At 40.8% G+C, this 24,415-nt stretch overlaps 1 protein-coding gene across 2 annotated transcripts in view; it reads right to left on the bottom strand.

Annotated features, from left to right (window-relative positions):
• Positions 1-24,415, bottom strand: part of ANKRD55 (ankyrin repeat domain 55) — a 164,442-nt gene that overhangs the window by 38,039 nt on the left and 101,988 nt on the right. For both annotated transcript variants that reach the window (XM_046000080.1, XM_046000082.1), the window contains 3 exons: positions 17,933-18,063; positions 15,995-16,104; positions 5,800-5,860 (listed from right to left, as the gene is read on the bottom strand). In XM_046000080.1, coding sequence (XP_045856036.1) covers positions 5,800-5,860; positions 15,995-16,104; positions 17,933-18,063 — 302 coding nt within the window. The remainder of the gene's footprint in view (positions 1-5,799; positions 5,861-15,994; positions 16,105-17,932; positions 18,064-24,415) is intronic.

The raw sequence follows: 24,415 nt of genomic DNA, 5'->3' as shown, positions 1-24,415 counted from the left end.
AACTTCTAAAGTAAAGCCTTGAGAATAGAGACCTAAGTAGTTGTATTTATTTTTCAGCTAAACAGAACATCTACATTCTGCACTAAACTGTGAACTATTAGAGCAGGAATCAAGCCTACATAAGACAAGGTAGGTACCTAAATATTTTTTAATGAATAACATGACAACTTTCCCACTTCAAGCAGATCACCTTGGGAGGCCTACAGTTATTCCACTGGTTGATCAAAATATCTTTGGAAGATCTTTTTTGGATATTCTGCAATACTCTGCAAAAAATATTCTGCAATATCCACTGCAGCAGGGGTTCTAGCCATGGACAGAAGGTAGGCTTTGTGTGAGCTTAGACCAAAGAAATAAATTACATCTTTACAGTCACTAACTTCAAATGGAAGTTTAGCATCTTCTTTAAATATGGATATAGGCAACCACTATTAAGGATACCTGTGACTTTGCCAATGGTACAAATCACAGATACTTTTGTATTGCCTTAATTAGCACAGATATCTCAAAGTACTGTTTCTATGCATCACTAGTACAGTGTTACTTGTCTGACCACTAAATCTTAATGTATTAACAAGCAAGCTTGCATATCACCATTACAAATTTGATCTTTATAATATTTTGATAATGCTGTTTCAAAATAACTGGTTTCTCTTGTAATGCTATGTATTTTATTTTATGTAGTTTCAAACATTTTTCTGTGGTTGGATCCATCAGCTTCACCAGTGCACCAGAGGTGTCCATATCATCAAAATGGACAAGGACTCCTGGCCTGGCATCTACAGCACATTTTTTGAAGACCCCAAATGATACAACATCTTTTTCTTGAAAGTAGATTTTTGGCAATAATTAAAAGTCACCTGGGGAGTCAAATCTGATACATAAAATGGGTAACTGAGTTGGGTCAACAAAACAAAGAGAAAAGGCCAATAAAATGGGTTTTTTAAAAATTTGATAATTCCTTATCTACATATGTAAGTATATTTTTGAGGTGAGGGCTCTACTGTGTGCAAGTTACTGAGCTAGAGTCTAGGGATGCAAAAATAAAAAAGATAGGCCTAAAAAAAAAAAAAGAGGCCTACCTCTAGACATGCAGGGAAAAGAGAAGATGAGGATTCCTAAGCTGCAGAGACTTTACTCCATTTTTTTTAAGGTATTCATTTTTAGGATAAAAATTCTGGATAAAATTAGGATAATTTTATTATTATATATAATATATATAATATAATATTATTATATCCTATAAAAATATAGGATAATTTTATTATAAATTAAATATATAAAATTATATATATTATATTATATATTAAATATATTATATTTATATATAAATATATAAATATATAAAATTCTGGATAAAATTAGGATAATTCCTAATAAAAATTAGGATAAAAAAATTTATTATTTTCCCTTTTGCTAACTGTAAAGTAAAATGATTTCTAGGGTCAGGAACTGTTTCTGTTGATTTTGCCTTGACAGTGCACAGTCTCTGCTTATGATTATGTCTTAAGGATGTTTTAAGTGAATTTAGTGCTAAGAATTACATCCAAATGTTCACATCTGTTTTTGCAATTTGGATTTTTTTTTTTCTCAGAGCACTGTTATAATGAAAGGTTGGTCATTGTCAGGTCACTCACAAAAATCTACTTATATCAGAATATGCGTTCAACATAGGATTAACAATATACCCTAAATACAGTTAAAAACAGTGCTTCTCTGGATAAATGCATTAAAAGTTCTAAATGAGCTGCCATTAGTTTGTAGCCCCTTTTGATGAGGCGCTCTTCCTGTCAAAGCTAAAATGGGAGCAAGAGAGGTTAGATTCCAGGAGTTTAGCAACTTGTCAGCTCCCTCTAACTACAACAGACAGCTACTCTGTATGTCAGTGATTCCTCTGAAGTCCAGAAGAACAAAGGCACAAAGGACAATCTGCCCCATTTTGCCTTTCCCACAGTGTCAAACTCTGCAGTGTGCATAGCCAGTTGTAAATAAGTCACTTTACAATTAAGCTCAGTGGTCAATGAAACAGGAAAAACAAACACATCATTAGAACAAAACAATTAGGGGTGCCTGGGTGGCTCAGTGGGTTAAAGCCTCTGCCTTTGGCTCAGGTCATGATCTCAGGGTCCTGGGATCGAGCCCCACATCAGGCTCTCTGCTCCTCTCTCTCTCTCTGCCTGCCTCTCTGCCTACTTGTGATCTCTCTCAAATAAATAAAGTAAAATCTTAAAAAAAAAATAAAAGAACAGAACAATTACAAGAAAACTTAGCATAATGTAGTTATTCCTTGTGGGGTTCAGGGTGGGCCGCCTTTAAAAAGACCTCAAAAGCAAAAGCAGTAAGGAATAGGAATGATCACTTTGATTATATCATATTTTAAAATTTCTGTACTAGAAAAGACATCACAGACAGTTCTAAAAGGAGTCATGCACTGCAAAAAATTATTTGTAATCCAACAGCAAACAAAGTGTTAATGTTCAGAATAGAAAATAAACTATGAATCCATACAAAAATGACAAGTAGCCCAATAAATGAATGGACAAAAAAAATCTAAAGAGGCAAGTCACAAAAGAAGATATAAAAATGGCCATTATGCCTATGTAATGGTACTCAGTCTCATTAGCTATTGGGGAAATGCAAATTAAAATAAGAAAATATGACCAGCACACTATTCAACCACAGGTAGAGCTATAAATTGATGCAGTCTGGAGAAGCACCAGGCGTGTGTATAGGAAACAAAACACGCCGCTTCCCACCAATGGTTTTCTAGGGAAATGATTGTGTAAAATACTCAAGGAGGCTTCTATAAGAACACTCTTTAGAGGAGTGTTTGTGATGGTGAAAAACTGGAGACAGCCTAAATATACATTCATAGGGAAATAGCAACATAAACAGAGGTATTTTCATAGTGGGGAACATCATGAAGCCATTAGAAGGAATGAGCCAGATCTGTACATTACTGACATCAATAGAGCCATTCTATCAATAGACATCAATAGAGACATTCTGTTGGGTGAGAAACCAAAGCTGTAGAACAACATACGGAGTGTGATACCTTTATGTTACAGTCCACGGGGTCTGTGGGTATATAGAAGACATTGGGAAAGAGACGCATCAGACAGTGATTACCCAGGGGCTAAGGTCGTAGGGTGGAAGTAATCAAGGACTTGTAACTCATTACTCGTAATATTTAAATTTGTAAAAAGCAAATGTGTTTACATATTATACAAGTAAAAACTAATAATGCGAAAAAATTTGTTTCAAGCCCCTGAGCTCAGATCAAGACAGCCACTAAAGTGATAATCACTTCCCTGATATGAAGTTTCACCTCTTGTTTTATTTTACCTGAACAGGAGAGGCGGTTGCTTTCTTCCTTTCTCTATTTGGTAGTTTCAGTTTATAACCTAATCTATCTCCTAATGAAGTTAGATTTCTACTAACTGATCCTTTAATCTTCAGTCATTATTGTGACAAGCTTGGGGGTCCTTCAGTTATTCTTGGAAAATAATTTCATTCAGACTCTAGAGAGGAATGCCTTGCTTTTTCCTCTTGTATTAGACAACCCTAATGCTTCACTAGCAGAGGTAACTTACTTTTCCCTCATTTCTCTTGCCTTTGATCTTTTCTCCTTCCTGTTATTTAGCAGATGCGGGGGTGGGGGGCAGGGGTGTGCATGTGCCTATGTTTAATTGTTGTCCCATCATATATAATGGAGAATCGTTGTGCTTGGAGCTCATTGGCAAAGTGATTGGGGGAGGGGGAGAGTGGGCCATTGCTTGTTCAGAACACTGAGAAGCCCAGTGTAGGAAATCTGCCAAGGTGGTGAATGAAAAAAAGCCTTTGCTGTGTTCTTTCCATGTCAGAAGTGTGCTCATTTCTTAGTGATTAAGAGCTTCTAGCCCTTACAAATGTGTGTGGATTGACTCATACTAGCATTGCTCTGTGTGCGTGTGTACACACACACACATATTTTTTAAACACAGACAAGCATTAGCAGTCGGCTTAGATGGATTTCAGGTGTGCTGTGATGCATCCCAAAGAGGAAGCTGCAACAATGGCTGTAAGTGTCCTTTTGAGGTCCTGTTCTCTGCGCATAAAAGCCACTGGGTGTAACAGTGGGAGGAATCTCTTCTGAGAGGTTACTTTGCATGAGAAGGAAGTGGAGACATTTCCAATATTTAGCACATATTATCTGAAAAGTGTAACAGTTACCATTGTTAGAAATACCTGGGTCTGCTTTCACTGTCCCCAGCAGCCAAGGGGCCTTGCAGGGTGGGGAAGAATCGGGAACCATCACTTTGCCAGAGGATGTTCTTTTAGCTGAAGACTGAACGGAGTTGGAAAAAAGCTGTAGGGTATGAATGAGTGAATTTGCCCCCTTTCTAAGAAAAACCAGTTTTGTTGGGTGAGGGTACGAGTTGGAGGTAGAGGAAGTTGATTGTCAACTTTCCCAAACTTTAGAAGTTCTTGATTAGTTAGTAAAAACTGCACCACTTGGGATGCTTGGGTGGTTCAGTCAGTTAAGCAACTGCCTTTGGCTCAGGTTATGATGCTGGGGTCCTGCTCCCTGCTCTGGTAGGAGCCTGCTTCTCTCTCTGCCTGCCGCTCCCCATGCTTGTGCGTGCCCTCTCTCTCTCACAAATAAAAATCTTAAAAACAAAACTGCACCACTCGAGCTCCCTGCTTTCACACCATGGGCAGAGTGGTCAGAGTGTGCTTTCTCATTGCTGGTTCTCATTTTTAAAGCAGAAGTTTAGAACAATGTAAACCTCTCATTCCCAGGGTTTTGCTTTAAGTCCCTGAAGACATGGGGAGTGAAAGCAGCGTGTGACCACTGAGTCAGGGTGGTGTCCAACCTCAGACTGAGGTTGTGAAGAAGGGGCTTTTCAGTGTGGTCATTGATGCTAAGCCAGCTGGGAGGAAACCCTGTCATCAGAAAACTCAAGAAAGGCTAGTGGCCCAGCCTTGGTTAGGGCACTTCCTCCTACAACTGCTGTCTATGGCCACCTGGCTTCCTTGAAAACAGTGTAATTTGGGATTTTTCACGCGTATGCATTTTCAGTGCTATCACACTTTCTCAAAGTTATCAGACATTCTTAGTAGAGTGAAGCCAAACCAAGCACATAATATATTAAAAAAACCAACAACATTAAAACATTTAAATCTGTTTAAAGAAGCTTGTTAAAAAAAAACAGGCTGGGTAATGAAAATCAGTCCTGTTTTTTAAGAGTTCAGTAGCTAGAATAAGAATAAGAGCGGCTCTGGCCGCTCTGCCTGGCATCTGGTAACACTCAGGCAGGGATTTTGTTTGCGAATACTGTATTGTCTTCTTGGAAGACTTCTGTTGTGTCTGCCTCATAAAGGAAACAGCAACTGTGATCCCTGGTGTTAATGATGTGGCCTCCGGAGCATGGAGCCTGGAATTATCTGTCATCTTTCTCTCAAAGGGAGAGCAATGGCAGCTTGCCCTTGAAGTTTCTGGCTCAAGAAGACAGGAAAGAGCAACATTTATTTCTCAATATCCAGAGGGAAATTACAAAATTTCAGTGGTATGATAGATGCTTAAGTATTTGATGCGAGAAATCCTATCCTAGTAGAAGTTACCCATAACCAGGGTGGGGATAAATTTCTACCTGGGGGTTAGTAGTAGAGACACAAGCTCCCCTCTCAGGGTGGGAACCCACAAATGTGCTCCATCCCCTCCCTGAACCTGTATGATAGGAAGCACAGGTTGAGAAAAGCCCTTCCTTCTACCCTGACAGGTGCAATGGCCAACTGTTCCTGAGAGGGCAGGCTCACCTCATTGTCCTGGTGATTAATCTCGCTGAGATTTGACTGTTGCACCAAGACTGTTAGGAGCCTGTGAAGAAAAATAGAAAGGCTCAAAAGAACAATTTGTATGAGGACATAACATTAGAAAGACAGTCCACTGAACGCCTCCAAATGAAGATGGGCTGCTTCTGCTTACCTAGGGGAAAGAGCCATGGAAAAGGCAGTGTGATCAGTGAGAAGGCACCTGGGGCGATTCCTCTGTCTCTTGTCCTCCAACCTTTTTTCCATCTCAGTGACTCAGGTCGGGGTAGGGTGCAAATGGCATGGAGAAGGTGAATTTTCAGCTTGTTCTGTGTGACCCTTGAAGAACTAAAGCCCTCCACTACTTATTCTTTATTCTTTTACATAACTGTATATAATGCTTTCAAATTGCTTCACCACTCACTACATGGGTCATGCCTTTTAAATGTATAGATTTTGAAAGGAGACAGCATTTACAACTTTGCTTATTTTTTGCAAAACATACAAATATCTAAGCATGAAATGACATTACTCAGTGTGAAACAACTATCAGTGTTTCTCAAGTTCAAGTTTTTATCGCAGTTGGGTCTCACACTTGAATGACCTTGGTCAACACTGTGGAAGAGAAGTGACTGAGTGTAGTGGTTAGGGACTCATAATCTGGAGCCAGACTGTGTGGGTTCACATCCCAGCCCTGCTACCGACCAGCTTTGTGACCCCAGGCAAGTGCCTTAACCATTCTGTGCCTAAGAGTCCTCATCTGTAAAAGAGGGGTGATAAAAGTGCCTAGTTTATAGCCCAGAGTGCAGATTAAATGAGTTAATGCATACAGCATTTAGAGCATGCCTGGAACACAGCAAGTGTTATTTCTAGAGCACTTAACCCTAAAATTTTTAAAAAATATTTATTTATTTGAGAGAGTGAGAGCAGGAGTGAAGGGGGAGGAAGGGGGAGAAACACACTCCTCGCTGAGCAGAGAGCCCAATGCGGGGCTCCATCCAAGGATCCTGGCTCACGAACTGAGCTGAAGGCAGACTCTTTTTTTTTTTTTTAAGATTTTATTTATTTACTTGACAGAGAGAGATCACGAGTAGACAGAGAGGCAGACAGAGAGAGAGGAAGGGAAGCAGGCTCCCTGCTGAGCAGAGAGCCCGATGCGGGGCTCGATCCCAGGACCCTGAGATCATGACCTGAGCCAAGGCAGCGGCTTAACCCACTGAGCCACCCAGGCGCCCCTGAAGGCAGACTCTTAACCACCTGAGCCACCCAGGTCCCTGACCCTAGATTTTAACCCTGGCTCTATCTCAGAATCGCCAGGGGAAATTTTTTTAAAACCACAAATACCTGGATTCCATATTCAGGGTTTCTGACTCAGTAGGTCTGGAGAGAAGCTCAGTTTTCACAGTTGAAAAGGGCTGTTCAGGAAATTCCGGTAAACAAGAATGAAAACCACTGAGACAGGTACTGAATGAATTAATCAATGGATACTCATTGCTATGAACTGAATTCTGTCCCCTCCCCCTCCAAATTAATACGGCTCTGACCTCCAGTGCCTTAAAATGTGACTGTACTTGGAGACTGAGCCTTTAAAGAGGTAATTAAGTTAAAAAATGAAGCCATTAGGGTGGATCCTAATCCAGTTTGACTGATGTTCTCAGAAGAGATTAGGGCACACAGAAACACACCAGGGGTAGGGGATCACCAGGAAAGACCATGTCAAAAGGCAGCTAGAGGGTGATTCTCTGCAAGCCAAGGACAGAAGACTCAGAGAAAACCAACCCTGCTGGTACCTCGTGGGTAAACTTCCAGCCTCCAGAAATTTGAAAAAATACATTTTTGTTGCTTCAGCCATCGAGTCTATGCTACTCTGTTAAGGAAGCCCTACCAAACTAATATAACCAGGCAAGATGATAAAGGATCGTCTGTGGGGAGACAGTGAAGATAATTAATTTTGGAAGAATTATTTGAAAAAATGAAATGGTTTAGGCTTTCCCCCAGTTAGATTTTCATTGTGTCTCAGCTTAGATGCCGTGTAGTCCTGAGTGTTAAATTGCTACCTGCAATAGAAGAGAAAGTGGGATCAATCATGTTCCATTAGTGGCAAATGTAACACGAAGAGAGCTTAATTAGGGATACCCTTCTGGTTATTTGCTGTGGAGGTGAAATAACCAACAAGCCCAAGGTTTAAATCTAGTCTTATCACTGTCTTTTGGGGAGCTGGGATAATGCTGTGATTTAATTCTGCTTGACCTCTCTGAGCTTCTGTATCTTCACGTTTATTACAGCGATAACTGGCATGGGGATAACGTGGTAAGGACGGAACAATGAAACAGGCATAAAGCTCGTAGTACAGCGACTTGAGCAATATCTCTAAATGCAAGCTTTCTGAGTTCTAAAATTCCTCCATCTAGTGGGATGAGGCTATAAAAATAATTGCACTTGTGGATAATGCTGTTTTTATCTTCATAATTATATTTCATTCCTGGATATATTTTCCCTTATAGTTGCTTTATAAGGCTGGAAGGCAACTGGCAACTGACTTTCTTCTCTCTCTTTACTGGCCATTGTTTAAGCTCTATGGGTCATTTGGTCCCCAAGTGTGGGGGGAGAGTGGGAGGGAAAGGCAAGAGGTCAGCTGTGGTCCAGTCTGGTTATCCTCAGCTAACCCTGAGCAGACTGAGATCATATGTAGCTAGACAGCATCTCCTGGGACTGCCCCAGAGCAGTGATCACACTGAAGGAAGCTGGGCTCTGACCAGATGGGAATGAGGGAAGGGAGGGCAAGACCTCTTGTCACGTCCTAGGGATGACTCCAAGAGGGCATGGGATGAATCCTGTACCTGGATATTTCTCTGTTTGCTTCTCAAATCCATTTGCTACCCTGCAATGTCTTTATCATGCAGGCTTCTTTGCCCTCTGACTTCTCTCTGAGTTTGGCCGGGAGAGCTGACAGGAGAGAGGAAGGAAGCCACTTCCTCTTCTGACTTCTTTCCTTTACCAAAGACCAGGGCTCCTGCTAGGTGGACCCTCTTCTCCAGTCAGAGCTCTCAGCAGGTTCCGATAACAGCTCCCTTCCTTGCTCCTCTGGCCTAGGTGGAACATTTTCCTGTTTGGGGGCAGGGTGGTGGTGGAGGGGAAGGTGGAAGTGGAGAATTATGTTACCATTTCCCGTTAGTTAATTTTCAGTAGTCTTCCATGAAGCTTTGTACAGTTACCTTCTACTATTCCACGACTTCCCTCTTAGGACCCTGATAGATACATGCCAATCTATTTTTGCTTCATTCAGTTTGATTCCTAAGTGTCTCAGAGTCATTGATTTTCAAAGATGGACACAAAATTACAGATAAGTATGTTCTCTTTCTGCTTTTGGCAGAGCAAATGACTTGAGCCCCTACCTTGTAGGGCCATCCTGCATTGCCTTGGTGGTGATCCAGCCTAGACTAGAAAGCAGGTGTTTGGTTCCCAGCCTGGGGCTTCCATGATGTTCCATGGTACAGGGGTAATCTGCCAGGAGCTGGTCCCACATCTGTCTTAATTACCAGAGGACTTGCAGACCTCTTAGTTTTGTTTTCTCAGAGCTCTCGTTCTGTGCTAAGGTGGCTCAGGAGTATTTCTCGCACAACCCCCAAACTAGTCTCCTCATAGCACCAGCTCTGTCCTATTCTCAACTCTCTAGGGAGCAGCACAAAGCTTCCCTTATCCCATGTAGCAGGACAGTAGGTAAATGCCCAGCAGGAGCACTCCCAGACAGGTGCATGGTGAGTGGTAAGACAACAGATGCTAGGGCCAGATTGCCTCCATTAGAATCCCTGCTCCATTACCAGCTAGCCAGTAAACTTAGGCAAGCTAGGAAACTCTCAGTGCCCATATTTTCTTATCTTTGAAACAGAATAATAACACCTACTACTTAAAGATCTGTTGTGAGTTTAAGTGTGTCAATACATACAAAGCACTTAGAGTGACATTTACAAGTTCTCTATGATTTAATAATTTTGAGAGAGAGAGTGTGTGTGTCGTAGGTGGGCAGAGAGGGAGAGAAAATCTCAAGCAGGCTCTATACCCAGTGTCAAGCCCATGCGAAGCTTGATCTCATGACCCTGACTGAGATCATGACCTGAACCAAAACCAAGAGTTGGACTCTCAACCAAATGGGGCACCCAGGCATCCCTAATTTAATCATTTTTTAAAAATTCCTACTCTTTATGTTTGGGGACCCCCCTGATCTCCATGAGGTGACTGGGAGGCCAGAGATCAACTAGATGTATGCTCAGGTGGGAGCGGCTTGCCTCTTCCGGCTTCTCTGTTTTGCTGGCTCCTTGGGCTCACAGCCCTGGATCTGACCAGCACAGTGATAGCTGGGGAAAAGGGTCCCGAAATTAGCTGTCTGTCCTCCTATTCCTAAAGCTGCTGATGTGGGAGTATGCTGTAAATACAGCACCCACCCACAGGTTAGAATACATCACCTGGCAACTCGAGAACAGGACCCCAAAGAAATAATTTCCTTCTTCCCTCTGTGTGTCATCAAGAGCCATGAAAAGAGGCAGAGCCGCTGGCACTCTGGCAGGGGGGAAAAAAAGAATCTGCCAGTAACCATGGAAACCATGAAAAAGACTTCCAGAGAGCCCTGTGGCTGCATTCAGAAGAAATCACTGCTCCCCTTCCAATGCTACTATGTACAGCGCTCTACAAACACAGTTCCTTTCTCTTTGGAGCTTCATCTTAACCCGCTTTCACATGGTGCCCTCTGAATGTCCAAGCCAAGGAAAGAAAAGTCACGGCGAGCTGAAAGGGAGAAAACGTGGACCTACTGAGAACTGAGGGTTCAAAGCAGAAAAGGGAACCATGAGATAAAACCTGCACTCCTTTGCTTTTGTCCACCAACTTGCTTTCCTGTTCATAATTATAGATCCCTTATTTGTGCATCAGTTTAAATCTCCACTGAGCTGCAGCTTAGCTAAGGCTGCATATTGGAACTGGCTGGTTTGTTCGTGAGTTGTTTGCATCACAGTATCTTGCTGGGAACCTAGGGCTAAGGGAGGTGACCCCTTGGCTTGTTTATAAGCAGCTACAGTCTGAGGCTTTACTCTAAATAACCTCCAGTTGAGCACTGAGTAGGAGCATGCTATTTGGAAATCTGAGGGTTATTAGATTTTTAAAATGAGTATGAATACCTGAGTTTAAGGACACAAAGTGGCCCATACATATGTTTTATGATCAGGGGACAAGCAGAGATGAATGTGCACCAGCAAGGTGGGGAAGGGAGTTTCAGGGGAGCTGAATGGTGGAGTTGATGTTCTTTGGATTCTAAAGTCTAGCAACAGTCTTGTAGCGGCCAAGGGAAGGCCACCCCATGATGCTCTACTTTGGCATAGACATTACTTTGGGTTTAAAGCAATCAAAACGCAGTAGATACAGAAAGAGCTCTTTTGCTCCCCTTCAACTGCCTGCCTCTACCTGGGAGAGAGCTATTAACAGAGATTCCCTTTTACCTAGGAAACTTACCTGTCTAATAGGGCAATCTTTGTTTTCCAAATATCTCCTCATCTTTCTTTTCATGGTCTTTTCCCCCTTGTATGCTCAGATCCCAACCCCTCTCCTTAGGTTAGCCTCATGTTGCTTGACTGTCTTTGGAATTTCCATGTCTGTGTGGATCCCAGTACACATGCTACTAACTTTTAGTTTTACCTGTGAATCTGTCTCATGTCAGTTTGATGCTTAGCTCAGCTAGAAGAACTCTGAAGGGCAGAGCGAACAACTCGTCCCCAGTGCAAAAATGGGTATATTTTTTGTGGACCTGTGTGTGCTAAGGTAAAGAAGACTGCGGTGAGAACTGGTGAGGTGGCAATAGCAGGGATTTGTTCTTTAGCACTGATCTAGAGTATTTCTTTATTTCTATCCATCTTCCATCACGATTATCACTATCATCAATATAACCAGCACTTACTCAACACTGATGATTGACAGTGTGCAGTGCTTTTCCCATGTTTTCTCATTTACTTCTACCTTTTGACTGTGAGATAAATATTGTATTATTCATACCTTGTAAGAAAGGAAGTTAGCTGAGCTTTGACATGTTAATGTGGTCATTAAGAGGTGGACCAGATTCAAACCCAGTCAGTCTGACTCCAGATCTTCCATGCCTGGCCACCCTTTATCTCAATCCAAAAAGGATTTTAGGTGGTTTTCAGATACATGTAGTAAAACAAGATTACAAATGAAGAAACCAAGCAAAGAGAAAGCAAGGGCAAAGAGAAAACAAGAGAAGATGATGCAGTTATGGTCCTACATGTGTGCCAAAGGTGGGACACAAACTGGGCTATGGGTTTTTTAAACACACAGAGAGAAAAACATAGTCACAGCTTCCACATAGTAAAAATCAATAATTTATCAGGAGAAGCACAGCAGTTCCTCCTTTAGTAGAAATCTTTTTTGTGGTTTTTCATTTTTTTAGATGCTATGACAAAGTATTTCCTGACAATGAGACGGTAAGGAATTTTGTAAAGTTTCTTAAGGTAGGGTTCAATGACAGAATGTGGCAGTTAAAATACATTCTATAGGGTCTGCAGCAGTAGATCCTAGGAACATAGCAGGCCCCCTGGGCAGGTTACAAGTTACAGGTTACAAATGCACTAGGTAAAAAATTATCTTCTTAGTGCCTCAGCTTCCTTAGCCATAAAATGGGGATAGAGATACCTATTACATAAAGGTGATGTCAAGATTAGATAATACATGGAAACACTCAGAACTTTGCTCAGAACATGGTAAATAATCAATGCTGTTTGTCCCTCTTTTCTTCATCATTATAAATGCAGATTTATATACTTTAGTGGTTAGCTGAACCAGCCGAAAGTTGTATCCACTTAGGAAAATTAAGCAAACAGGTTTGCATGGCCTAATGGAAGGTCACTACTTCTACATTACGTCTGTAGGATTAGAAAGGACCCACAAGCCAGACCAATTTTTTTTTTTCCAGAAAACAATTACAGTTTCATGCTGGCACACAAACAGATGGAAGAAAGAAGGCCAAATTTCATGCCAGAGAGCATGGCTTGGCTACCTTCTGCTTAAAACACTGAATGCAGACACTATCAAACACTCTGTGGCTATATTTTTTCTCATAAAACAATGATAAAATATCTAATTTTAAGCAACGTAATTCCATAGAGAATTCTTTAAGGCAAACTAGTTTCTAAATGTTCTCTAGGTAACAAAGCCAGTTGCTTTGCTATATTGATTGTTGAGGTTTAACCCAATTCATTTTTGAAGAACATTTACCAGAAATGATGTTTTGGTTTTGCAGTAGTTAATCTTAACCTTTGGGTTTTCCTAGTTACCGCAGCTACTATTGTCATAACCAAAGTAGGATTTCATCTTTCAGAATCAGCTAAGTGTCCATTTAGGACAATAACGTTATATCGTCAGGACACAGAAGGATGTTTATTTTTCTGGCTTCCCCTCTTCCGAAGGTGGTGACTGGGCCATTAGGTATAATTTCAAGAGAAGGGGAAACCACAACTCTGTGTTATCTCTTATAGTGACATAATGTAAATCCTAGAGAGTCTAGAGCCACTGCTGGGCATAATAAGAAATAGACTAATATGTCCACGAAAGAGGAAGTACAGTTGGGTTGGTTTTCAATTCATTATTGCAGTGATTTGAGATGATGAGCCCAATCAATTGACCAAATTGACCTTGAGTGTGATTTTGACTGACAAGTCTTGGTTCACCCCTCAGGTGCAATGGCATGATGATGGAGAGAGCTTTTCATAAAAATTCATGACCTCCTTTTTTGGACTGGAGTCACTACCAGGAGGTGGATTTATTCTATATTCCCAAGTGCTCCTTATACCTATGTGCATGCGGTATAGGACCAGTACGGTCAATGACTAATCCTTATTGAAAGAATGTGAACAGAAGTGAATTGTGTCAAAGGCTGAGATTTTAAAGAAATAAGAGGGGTATCTCCACATTACTCTTTTCCCATTCCCAGGCTGAACAAAGAAGAATTCTTTGATACTAGAGGATGGTGGAGATACAAAATGAAGAAACTTGGATCCCTGAGTTACCATGCAGAGGGAAGCCCTTCAATCCAGGAATGCTTACATTGGACAAAGTTCTTCCTGTGTTAAAACATGGAAGCTTTGGATTTAATGTGTTAGAAAAGCTATAATCACCATAAGAAAAAGCAGTCATTTATCTTCCAGAGTCAGGCAGATTTTGAAATGACCACTGGGTGAGGCAGGTAGAATGAAGTAGAGCCAATCAAGGCAGAATAGTCTTTAAAAAAAAAAAAGTTATTTATTTATTTGACAGAAAAAGAGAGAGAGATCACAAGTAGACAGAGCAGCAGGCAGAGAGAAAGGGGCAAGCAGACTCCCTGCTAAGCAGAGGGCTCTATTTGGGGCTCCATCCCAGGACCCTGAGATCATGACCTGAGCTGAAGGCAGAGGCCCAACTGACTGAGTGCCCCGGCAGAATAATCTTTTTATTTTATTTATTTATTTATTTATTAAGATTTTATTTTATTTATTTGACAGAGAGAGAGATCACAAGTAGGCAGAGAGGCAGGCAGAGAGAGAGGAGGAAGCAGGCTCCCCGCGGTGCAGAGAGCCCGACGTGGGGCTCGATCTCAGGACCCTGAGATCATGACCTGAGCCGAAGGCAGTGGCTTAATCCACTGGGCCACCCAGGCGCCCCACCGGCAGAATAGTCTTAAAGGCACTCTTTAAACATATATATTTTTAAGATTATTCTTGGGAAAACAGTGTGATTTTGTAACTAAATATTTTTGTGGGTTGTCCAGAAAAGTCATTCTTTCTTTTTCCCGATTCATCAAAAAGGAGTTATTCCTTATGATGTCTACTGATTGTTAGCTCTGAGCTTGCTGTTTCTTCTCTAAACTTCCTTGTTTTGTTGGGCTTTGATAAATCCTAGTTTTTTATTTTTCCTGGATATAATCCAATGATAACAAGAGGCAGTGCTTGGTTGGGAATAGTTCTGGAATTTCCCAAACCCTTTTAGTGTAAAACAGAATGAAATGAAGAAATCCTGTTAACCTCTCAACCTTGGTCTCATGAACCCCCACAGAGCTTTAGGTTTAGTTCTGGATACAGGGTCTAGGGGATGAGGCTCCCAGAATACTCCCCTGTGGTGCTGGTCTGCACCTAGCTCTGGGGAATGCTAAATTCCTGTCAGAGGCATGTTCTGTTCTGCAAAAGTTGAGGAAGTGCCCAGAATATTGCTGATTCCACAGTGGGAAATGCTGTTATTAGGTGCTCCAAGGGCTTTCAAAAGATTATAGACTGAGGCCTTTAGACACAGAGGATTGGGGAAGCTATACTTGGTCTGGACAAAACTTTTTCCTTTGTTGCTCAATTGTCTTACAAAAATCTGACCCTTTTGATCATCCAGCTTACTTGAGTATATTTCTTCATACAGCTCCCAGCAGCTCAGAGGCCTGGTTCTCTTTCTAACCCACTTGTTTCTTTGTGTCACTCTACTTTGCTGGGTCCCTTGCCTCCTTCCAACCCATAAACGTTAAGCATGACTCTGGGGCACCTGGGTGGCTCAGTTAAGTGTCTGACTCTTGATTTTGACTCAGTGCCCCTCCCCCTGCTCAGTCTCTCCCTCTAAAAGAAAGAAAGAAAGAAATCTTAAAGAAGAACGTTGGCATGACTCTGACTTCAGACATTAATCTTTATACCCAGTCAATGCTTTCCCACTCCCCTCCCCACTATCTGAAATTATCCTATTTATTTTGAAATTACCCTCTTTATTTGTTTACTGGTATGCCACTTAGCACCTTCACTAGAATATAAGCTTTTTATGGTCAGAGACCCTGTCGTGCTTACTGGGAACCCCTAGGGCATAGAATAGCACTTGGTCTGTGATTAAGCACTCAAGATTTATTGAATCAATAACTGCCTGATTGAATATGTGAATTCAGATAATAAAAAAAAATAGCATTTCTTAAATCAGAGATTAGGAGAAAAGGGTTTTATTGAAGTATGAGGGGATTTGAGATTAGAGTTTAAGATTCTTCCAGGATATTTTGATTTACTGAAATGTGGTCCTATCTGCTACAACTTCAAAAAAAATGGACAGGTTTTGTTTTTATTCACCACCAAAGGTTGATTAAGTGACATTCTAATCCAAGTTAAGTCCCTGCCAATGTGAGCATTGTGTGAGCCTGGCTACTTACCTCACATCGGGCTCAGCAGTGGCAGCATGCAGTGGCAGACGGCCATTTTTATCTGGGATATTGTGCTTGGCACCATTTCTAAGCAGACTCACACAGCCCTCCAGCCAACCCTGAAATACAAGAGCAACAGTGTCATTATATAACACAGCCTGGTATAACAGAGACCAACAAACTTTCTCCAATTTTCTATCTCTTCTTCAGTGTGGCTAAAACCATGTTTTATTGATCTGAAGTGGTTAAGGATCAGAACTCCAATTTCAGCACTTCAACATAAGGCTGACGGTCTTGAGGTGTGGCTTCCTGAGTTTCCTAGACTCTCTCCTCTGTCTCCCATTCCCCATTTCTTACTTGTTGTTTTCCACTTTTATACTGAATTCCTAGGGCTAAATGTGGCACATGGTAACTCTAGCCTCTCATTCTATGGGCCTAGCTCCCAATCATGCTTGTCAATGGTCTGACCCAGGTGCCATGGTCCAATTCTCACTCTTGAGTTCCAGCCTCCACTCTGTGCCTCAGTTTATATCTGATAAGCAAGCTTTGGTCCACTTTTCTAAGTTCCCTTTCTAGTAACTACAAGGGTAATATTTTGCTTATTCTAGTCTGTCTTCTCCCAATGTCTAGAATCCTAACCTGAGCCCTAATCCAAAGGGCAGGACCCTGCCATCTCGTTGACTGATTTTTCTGATGCTGAATACGGGGCTACTACCAGGACCCTCTGAGATATCCCTATAGCTGTGTTTTCCCCAAGAATTTTCCCCAAGAAACTTCATGTAAACTCCCTGCTGTCCACTCATTCTCCAGACTGGGAGTGATACGGCTGCACCTTATGCTTGTCGCCTTCCTGGTTCGTACTTATAGTGGGCCGTTTCCCCACTATCTCTCATTTCAGAGGGCAGATAAAATAGCCAGCCAATCCTCCCTCCATTTCTGTTCTACACTACTTTAAGTAACTGACTCAACCCTATTGATAACAAAGTTTGGCTAAGGAGAATGCCTCCTACATGCATCCAGAGCCACTGGGGTTACTCATTCAATTATAAGTAGACATATAAGCAGATGAAACTATTATTATGAAGAGTAATATATATAACTCTCTCTCCTGCCTTCCTCCATTCCTGTATAGTTAAACTTGAAGACTACCTGGTCCAATGAGAATGACTGATTTTCCCTCACAATACTGGAAGCAGTGAAAATCAAAATGTTATTAAATGAATGGAAAAGAAAGATAATGAGAAAAGAACCTTTTGGTTCTGGAAATTCTGGAAAAAAATTCTTTCAGTGAGAGAACATTCATAGGTTCTAATATTGAATTTCGTTTTGAGTTGACCAATAATATATGTCTTAAGTAGAAGCAAATGTTGTTCAGTCAAATGTTGTAGTTTCCTAAAGTTTTAAATCTGGTTTTAGTTTCTAATGTCCAAGTCATCAAAATCTCTGATTAAAAGGAAAAAAATATGACCGGGAGACCCAAAAGAAAGGCATGCTGGACAAATTTTTCAGTTGCCGAAGTTTTAGTTTTTGAAAACAGACCTTCTGGTGGGGGAGGGGTTGAAACATTTTTATCATTTTGCAACATTTCCTGGAACTGTGTGTATGTGGTTTTCTTTTTTTCTTTGGAAAAGAAATCAGAAAATCACTGAATAGACTTGAAACCAGTGGTCACTATTCAGAACCAACAAGTACGTTTTTACTCACTGTGCTCTGAGTGGTTCCACATGTGTTTCTCTTTCACTTGTGATAAATGTAGGATACTATTTTTTACTACATTTTACAAATGAGGAAGGAGGTAAAGTCATTTGCCTAAGTTTATATACATCCATGGTAAATATGTACACTGAGTTTGGAGCTGTGATGGACACTTCTCCTGCAAGAGGGACCCCATAACAACACATTCAGCCCTCCCCATTCCCTGACAGCCACCAAAGACATGATTGGTACCAGATAGGTTGCCAGGCATAGACTTGTGCGACCATAAGCATCCTGCATGTTAATATTGGCCCCCATCTTCAACAACAGCTTCACTGTGTCCACTTGACGTCCAGAAACCGCATGCATCAAGGGTGTACATCCTGGAAGGAGACATTTCAACAGTCTTTAATAATATTTGACTTGTGAAATTTATGGGCAAATAATATTTGCCCATATATGTGCTCTTTGCAGATAAATGAGCTGCTCTCAACACAAACCCAGCTGCTGAGCTACATGGAACAGGAGAGAAATGAAGATCGTTGGTGCTACATTAATACAAACTATGTATTTTTTTTTCTGGTTCTGTTAAATCGTCTGTTATTTTGCAGTAATGGGTTGATTAAAACATTTTGTGTCAATGATGAAAATTCCTCATTACTACCTTGAAAATCAGCATGACTTGGGACATAACAGGCAGGTTTATCCTGACTTGGCTTGAACAATGTAGAATCTGGAAGTGTCGGGAAAGTAACTCCAGCCAGGCAGACAGGTTGAGCCCACTTTTATTAGAGGTGGTGGGTGATAAAGGGCAGCCTAGCCTTAGCTTGCACACAATCTAAAGAAAAGAGTCCACCCTTGTTAAATACTTCTCTGTTTTGGTTATTAATATAAGCCAAGGCATTTAGTTCTTCATGTCTTTTCTTTCTGAACAAAAACAGAGATGAAATTACACATTGTAAACAACTTGTAGGTCTGCGGGAACAAGCCAGGCTGGTAAGGCAGAATCCAGGTGCTTCACACTCCTTCAGGTGAAGAAACCAAATCTCAGACACAGTCCCTTGCCAACCTGAGACTTGTTTACAAGAGTTTTTGTTGGCAATTCACACCTTCTCCTAGTGAACTGCAAGCTATGGCCCTAGGAGATCCCTGAGAATGGACAAATGGAGGGACTGCTGTTCTCACCAAAAGACTGCACTGGCAACCCAGTTGCTCTGCAAATCTCTCCCTTCCAATGCTCTTTGGGTAAAAGCAGCAGTGAAGCGCCATGTCCTCAATAGTTGCAATAGTTCCTTCTTTATTTCTTCCTCTTTCTCCTCTTCCCCTTCTTTCTTCCCTCGCTAATCCCTACTGTCCCTCCCTCCATCTCTATTCCTTTTTCTGTTTGTGGGTGTTGAATTGGTCTAGCGCCTGTTTGTTGAAGAAGCTTGCTTTCACCGAATTAGATTTACACCTTTGTCAGTATATTTGCATGTATATTTGTATATTGAGTATATTTGTGTGAATCTATTTCTGAATTTTTTGGTCTTTTCCGTTAATCCATGTGTGCATCCCTCAGCCATTCCCAGTCTTGATTTCTGTAGCCATAGAATAAATCTTGAAATTTGGCAGGCAGATTCTTCCTGCTTTATTCTTTTTTAAAAACATTTTTTACTTTTAAAAAAGATTTTATTTATTTATTTGACAGACAGAGATCACAAGTAGACAGAGAGGCAGGCAGAGAGAGAGGAAGGGAAGCAGGCTCCCTGCTGAGCAGAGAGCCTGGATCCCAGGACTCTGGGATCATGACCAGAGCTGAAGGCAGAGGCTCAACCCGCTGAGCCACCCAGGTACCGCAACATTTTAAATTTTAATTCCAGTTAGTTAATATACAGTGTGATATTAGTTTTAGGTATATAGTATAGTGATTCAACACTTCCATACATCATCCAGTGCCCATCATAACAAGTGCCCTCCTTAATTCCCATCACCTTTTTAACCTAACCCTCCACCCACCTCCCCTCTGGTAGCCATCAGTGTGTTCTCTGTAAGTAAAAGTCTGTTTCTTGGTTTATCTCTCCTTTTTCCCCCTTTGCTCATTTGTTTTGTTTCTTAAATTCCACATATGAGTGAAATCATATGGTGTTTGTCTTTAAGTGACTTATTTTGCTTAGAATTAGAGTCTGTAGCTCCATCCATGTTGTTGCAAATGGCAAGATTTCATTCTTTTTTATGGCTGAATGATATTCCACTATATGTAGATATAGATATAGAAATAGATATAGATATATAAAATCAATCACATCTTCTCTGCCCATTCATGGAAACTTGGACTGCTTTCATATCTTGGCTACTGTAAATAATGCTATAAACATAGGGGCATGTATTCCTTTGAGTTAGTGTTTTTGTATTTTTGTGGGTAGTAGGGTAGTTCTATTTTTAACTTTTTGGGGAAACTCCATACTTTTTCGCCACAGTGGCTGCATCAATTTGCATTCCCATCAACAATACATGAGGGTTCCTTTTTTCCACATCCTTACCAACATCTGTTGTATCTTGTGTTGTTGATTTTGGCCATTCTGATGGGTCTGAGGTGATACCACAATGTAGTTTTGATTTTCATTTCCCTGATGATAAGTGATGATGAATATCTTTTCAGTTCTCAGTTGGCCATGTGTATGTCTTTTTTGGAGAAATATCTGTTCCTGTCTTCTGCTCATTTTAAAATTGCATTATTTGTTTTTAGGTGTTGAGTTTTATAAGTCCTTTATATATTTTGCACACTAACCCTTTATCAGAGATGTCACTTGCAAATATCTTCTCCCATTCCATAGGTTGCCTTTCAGTGTTGTTGATTATTTCCTTCACTCACAGAAACTTTTTATTTTGATGTAGTCCTAATAGTTTATTTTTGCTTTTGTTTCCCTTGCCTCAGGAGATGCATCTAGACAAAATTTGCTACAGCCAAAGTCAAAGAAGTTCTCTTCCATGATTTTTATGGCTTCAGTTCTCGCAATTAGGTTTTTAATCCATTTTGAATTTATTTTTGTGTATGGTGTGAGAAAGTGGTCCAGTTTCTCTCTTTTGCTTGTTGCTATCTTGTTTTCCCAACACCATTTATTGGAGAAATTATCCCTTTCCCATTGGATATTCTTTCCTGCTTTGCTGAAGATTAATTGACCATATAGTTGTGGGTCTATTTCTGGGTTTTCTGTTCTGTTCTGTTGAGCTGTATGTCTACTTTTGTGCAAGTTCCATTCTATTTTGACAACTATAGCTTTGTAATACAACTGGAAGTCCAGAATTATGATACCTCCAGCGTTGCTTTTCTTTTTCAAGATTGCTCTGGCTATTCAGGGTCTTTTGTGGTTCCATACAAATTTTTAGAATTGTTTGTTCTAGTTCTGTAAAAAATGCTGCTGGTATTTTGATAGGGATTGCGTTAAATGTGTAGATTGCTTTGAGTAGTGTGGACATTTTAACAATATTTGTTCTTTCAAGACATGAGCATGGAATGGCTTTCCATTTCTTTGTGTCCTCTTCAGTTTCTTTCATTAGTATTTTATAGTTTTCAGAGCACAGGTCTTTCATTTCTTTGGTTAAGTTTATTCCTAAGTATCTCACAGTTTTCGGTGGAATTGCAAATGGGACAACTACCTTAATTTCTCTTTCTGGTGCTTCATTATTGGTGTGGAGAAGAGCACCAGATTTCTGTCCACTGTGCTGCAACTTCACTGAATTCATGTATCGGTTCTAACAGTTTTTTAGTGAAGTCTTTTCAGTTTTCTATATAAGTATGATGTCATCTGCAAATAGTAAATGTTTTATTACTTCCTTACTGCTTGGGACACATTTGGTCCTTTTTCTCATATGATTGCTGTAGCTGGGACTTCCAATACTATGTTCAATGGAAGCAGTTCTTGAAAGTAGTGACTTTATGAAAAGGAGATCCTGGCATGCCCTGCAATGTGGTGTCCCCTGTTTACTAGAACCTGGCCCTTTGAGAAGAACATCCTATGCGTGCTGTTTATGCCCTGCTGTTGCATCTGAGTCACTTTTCCTTTCAGTGCAGTCCTCTGCATTGACTCTGAGCCTTTTGTGGGCTGTGCTTGCTCTGTGGTGTTAATGGGACCCAGGGAGCTCTGAGGGAGAATGCCCACTGGGGAACTTCAGAATGGGGTGGCAGTGTGTTGGGTCATTAATTCTATGCTGGATCTCCTGAAGTACCGTGGTGGCTGAAAGCTGTACCCCGGCGCCAGGGGTCATGCGGCTGTTTGGGGGCTGCACTCTGGCTGGGTGGGGTACAAGGGGCAGTTGTGCTCCTGGCTGCTGGGCAGGGCATGTGCGAAGCTTTAACAAAATGTGCCTTGGGCTCTGGGCCAAGGCTATAAGTGTCTGTGCAGCCCCAACTCCCACAGGTGGCTCTGTGTTTATGATGGGGGACAGGGGAGGAAAATGGTGCCTGCCAGTTCCCTCATTTTCAGAAATCAATATGGGCAGATCTGTCTCCCACTTGCCCCTGCTGTTATGTAACCTGCCATTTTTGTGTTGCCTTCACATAGTCTGCTACCTCATTAAGGGTATCAACCCAGTCATCACTCGCCCTCCTGGGCTCACCCAGAGCTGAGTCAGCTGACTTTTAAAGATCTAGGCTCCAAGTCCACTGGTTTTAAAAACTCACAGAATTCAAACCCTCTGGTTTTTAAGGAAAAAACATTATGGGAATTGGTCTTCCCTGTGTGAGGTCCTTGTGTCAGGGCTTGTTTCTGTACACACTCCATGTGCAGCTCCCTCCTGCAGGTAACTTTCCCCCACCTCACCTTCCTGACCTTCCTAACCTTTCAGCTAATTCTCTATTTAGTTGTGGAGTTTGTTCTGCCAATCTCTGGATCACTCTCCAGTTTATTGACTTGGAGATGGATGATACCTAGTAAACATGGGATGGTGTGAGCTCAGGTTCCTCCTATACCTCTATCTTCCTAAGTTCTTCTTCCTACTTTATTCTTTTTCAGAATTGATTTAACTGTACTAATTCTTTGGCCTTTCTATGTAATTTTAGATAATTCTGTGTATATCTACAAAAAAATCTTGCTGGGGCTTGATAGAAATTGCATTAAGCCTGTATATATGAATTTTAAAGCACTGCATATTCACTATCTTGAGTCTTCTAATCCATGAGCATGATAGGTCTTTCCATTTATTTAGATCTCCTTTGATTTCTGTCATTAGCATTTCATAGTTTTCAGTATATAAATCTTTTTTTTTTTTTTAAGATTTTGTTTATTTATTTGACAGAGAGAGATCACAAGCAGGCAGAGAGGCAGGCAGAGAGACAGAGAGGAGGAATAGGCTCCCTGCTGAGCAGAGAGCCTGATGTGGGACTCGATCCTAGGACTCTGAGATCATGACCTGAGCTGAAGGCAGAGGCTTAACCCACTGAGCCACCCAGGTGCCCCTCAGTATATAAATATTGTACATATTTTGTTATATTCACACCTAAGTATTCTCTGTTGAGTGATTTTAAATGGTATTACAGGTTTTTGTTTTGTTTGTTTTTGTTTGCCTTTTTTTTTTCATGAAAGAGAAAGAGTTAGCAGGGAGAGGAGCAGAGGGAGAGAAAGTTGTTTTTTGTTTTTTGTTTTTTTTAAGATTTCATTTATTTATTTTACAGAAAGAGAGAGCACAAGCAGGCAGAGTGGCAGGCAGAGGGAGAGAGAAGCAGGCTCCCTGCCAAGCAAGGAGCCCGAAGGGCACTTGATCCCAGGACCCCGGGATCATGACCTGAGCCGAAGGCAGCCACTTAACCAACTGAGCCACCCAGGTGCCCCAAGAAAGAGAGATTCTTAAGCAGGCTTCAAGCTCAGCATGGAGCCAGATGCAGGGTTTGATTCCATAACACTGAGATCATGACCTAAGCTGAAATCAAGAACTGGACACTTAACCAACTGAGCCACACAGGCATCCCAAAGGGTATTATAGTTTTAATTTGATGTCCATGTGTTCATTTCTGGTATACAGAAATACAATTTGTTTTTCTGGATTGATCTTATACCTTGTGACCACGCTAAACTCACCTAGTTGTAGAAGTTCTTTTGGTAGCTTCCTTAGGATTTTCTATGTAGAAAATCAAGCTGTGCAAAAGGCAATAATTTTATTTTGTTAATTTTCAACAGATATGCTTTTTATTTCCTTTTCTTGCCTTTTTGCACTGGCTAGAACTTCTGCCACTGTGCTGAAGTAAGTAAGAGTGAACATCTTTGCTTTGTTCCTGATCTTAAGAACAAAGCATTCAGTATTTTTTACCATTAAGTAAAATGTTAGCTCTAGGGTTTTCTTTCTTTTTTTATAGATCAAATTGAGGATATGCCCCTCTATTCCTATTTTTATGAGTTTTTAATCCCCACTGTGTGTAAAATTTTTTCGCATGCTTTCCTGCATTCATCGATATGATCATGTAATTTTTCTTCTTTAGCTGGTTAGTATGATGGATTACATTGATTTTGAAATGCTGAGTCACACAATTCCTACAACAAATTCCACTTGGTCATGGTATATAATTCTAGTTATAAATTACTGACTTATATTTGCTAATATTTTGCTAAGGTTTTCTATATCTTACAAGGAGTACTGGTCTTCAGGTTCATTTTTTTTTTATATCATCTTTTATACCATCTGGTTTCAGTATCAGGGTAATATTAGCTTCATAAGTGTAACCAAGAAGAGTTTCCGTCTCATTTTTTTCTGGAAGAGATTATT

Source organism: Meles meles, chromosome 3 (assembly GCF_922984935.1).
Source record: "Meles meles chromosome 3, mMelMel3.1 paternal haplotype, whole genome shotgun sequence".
Taxonomy (NCBI): Eukaryota; Metazoa; Chordata; class Mammalia; order Carnivora; family Mustelidae; genus Meles; species Meles meles.
This window is presented reverse-complemented; position numbering and strand designations above follow the sequence as displayed.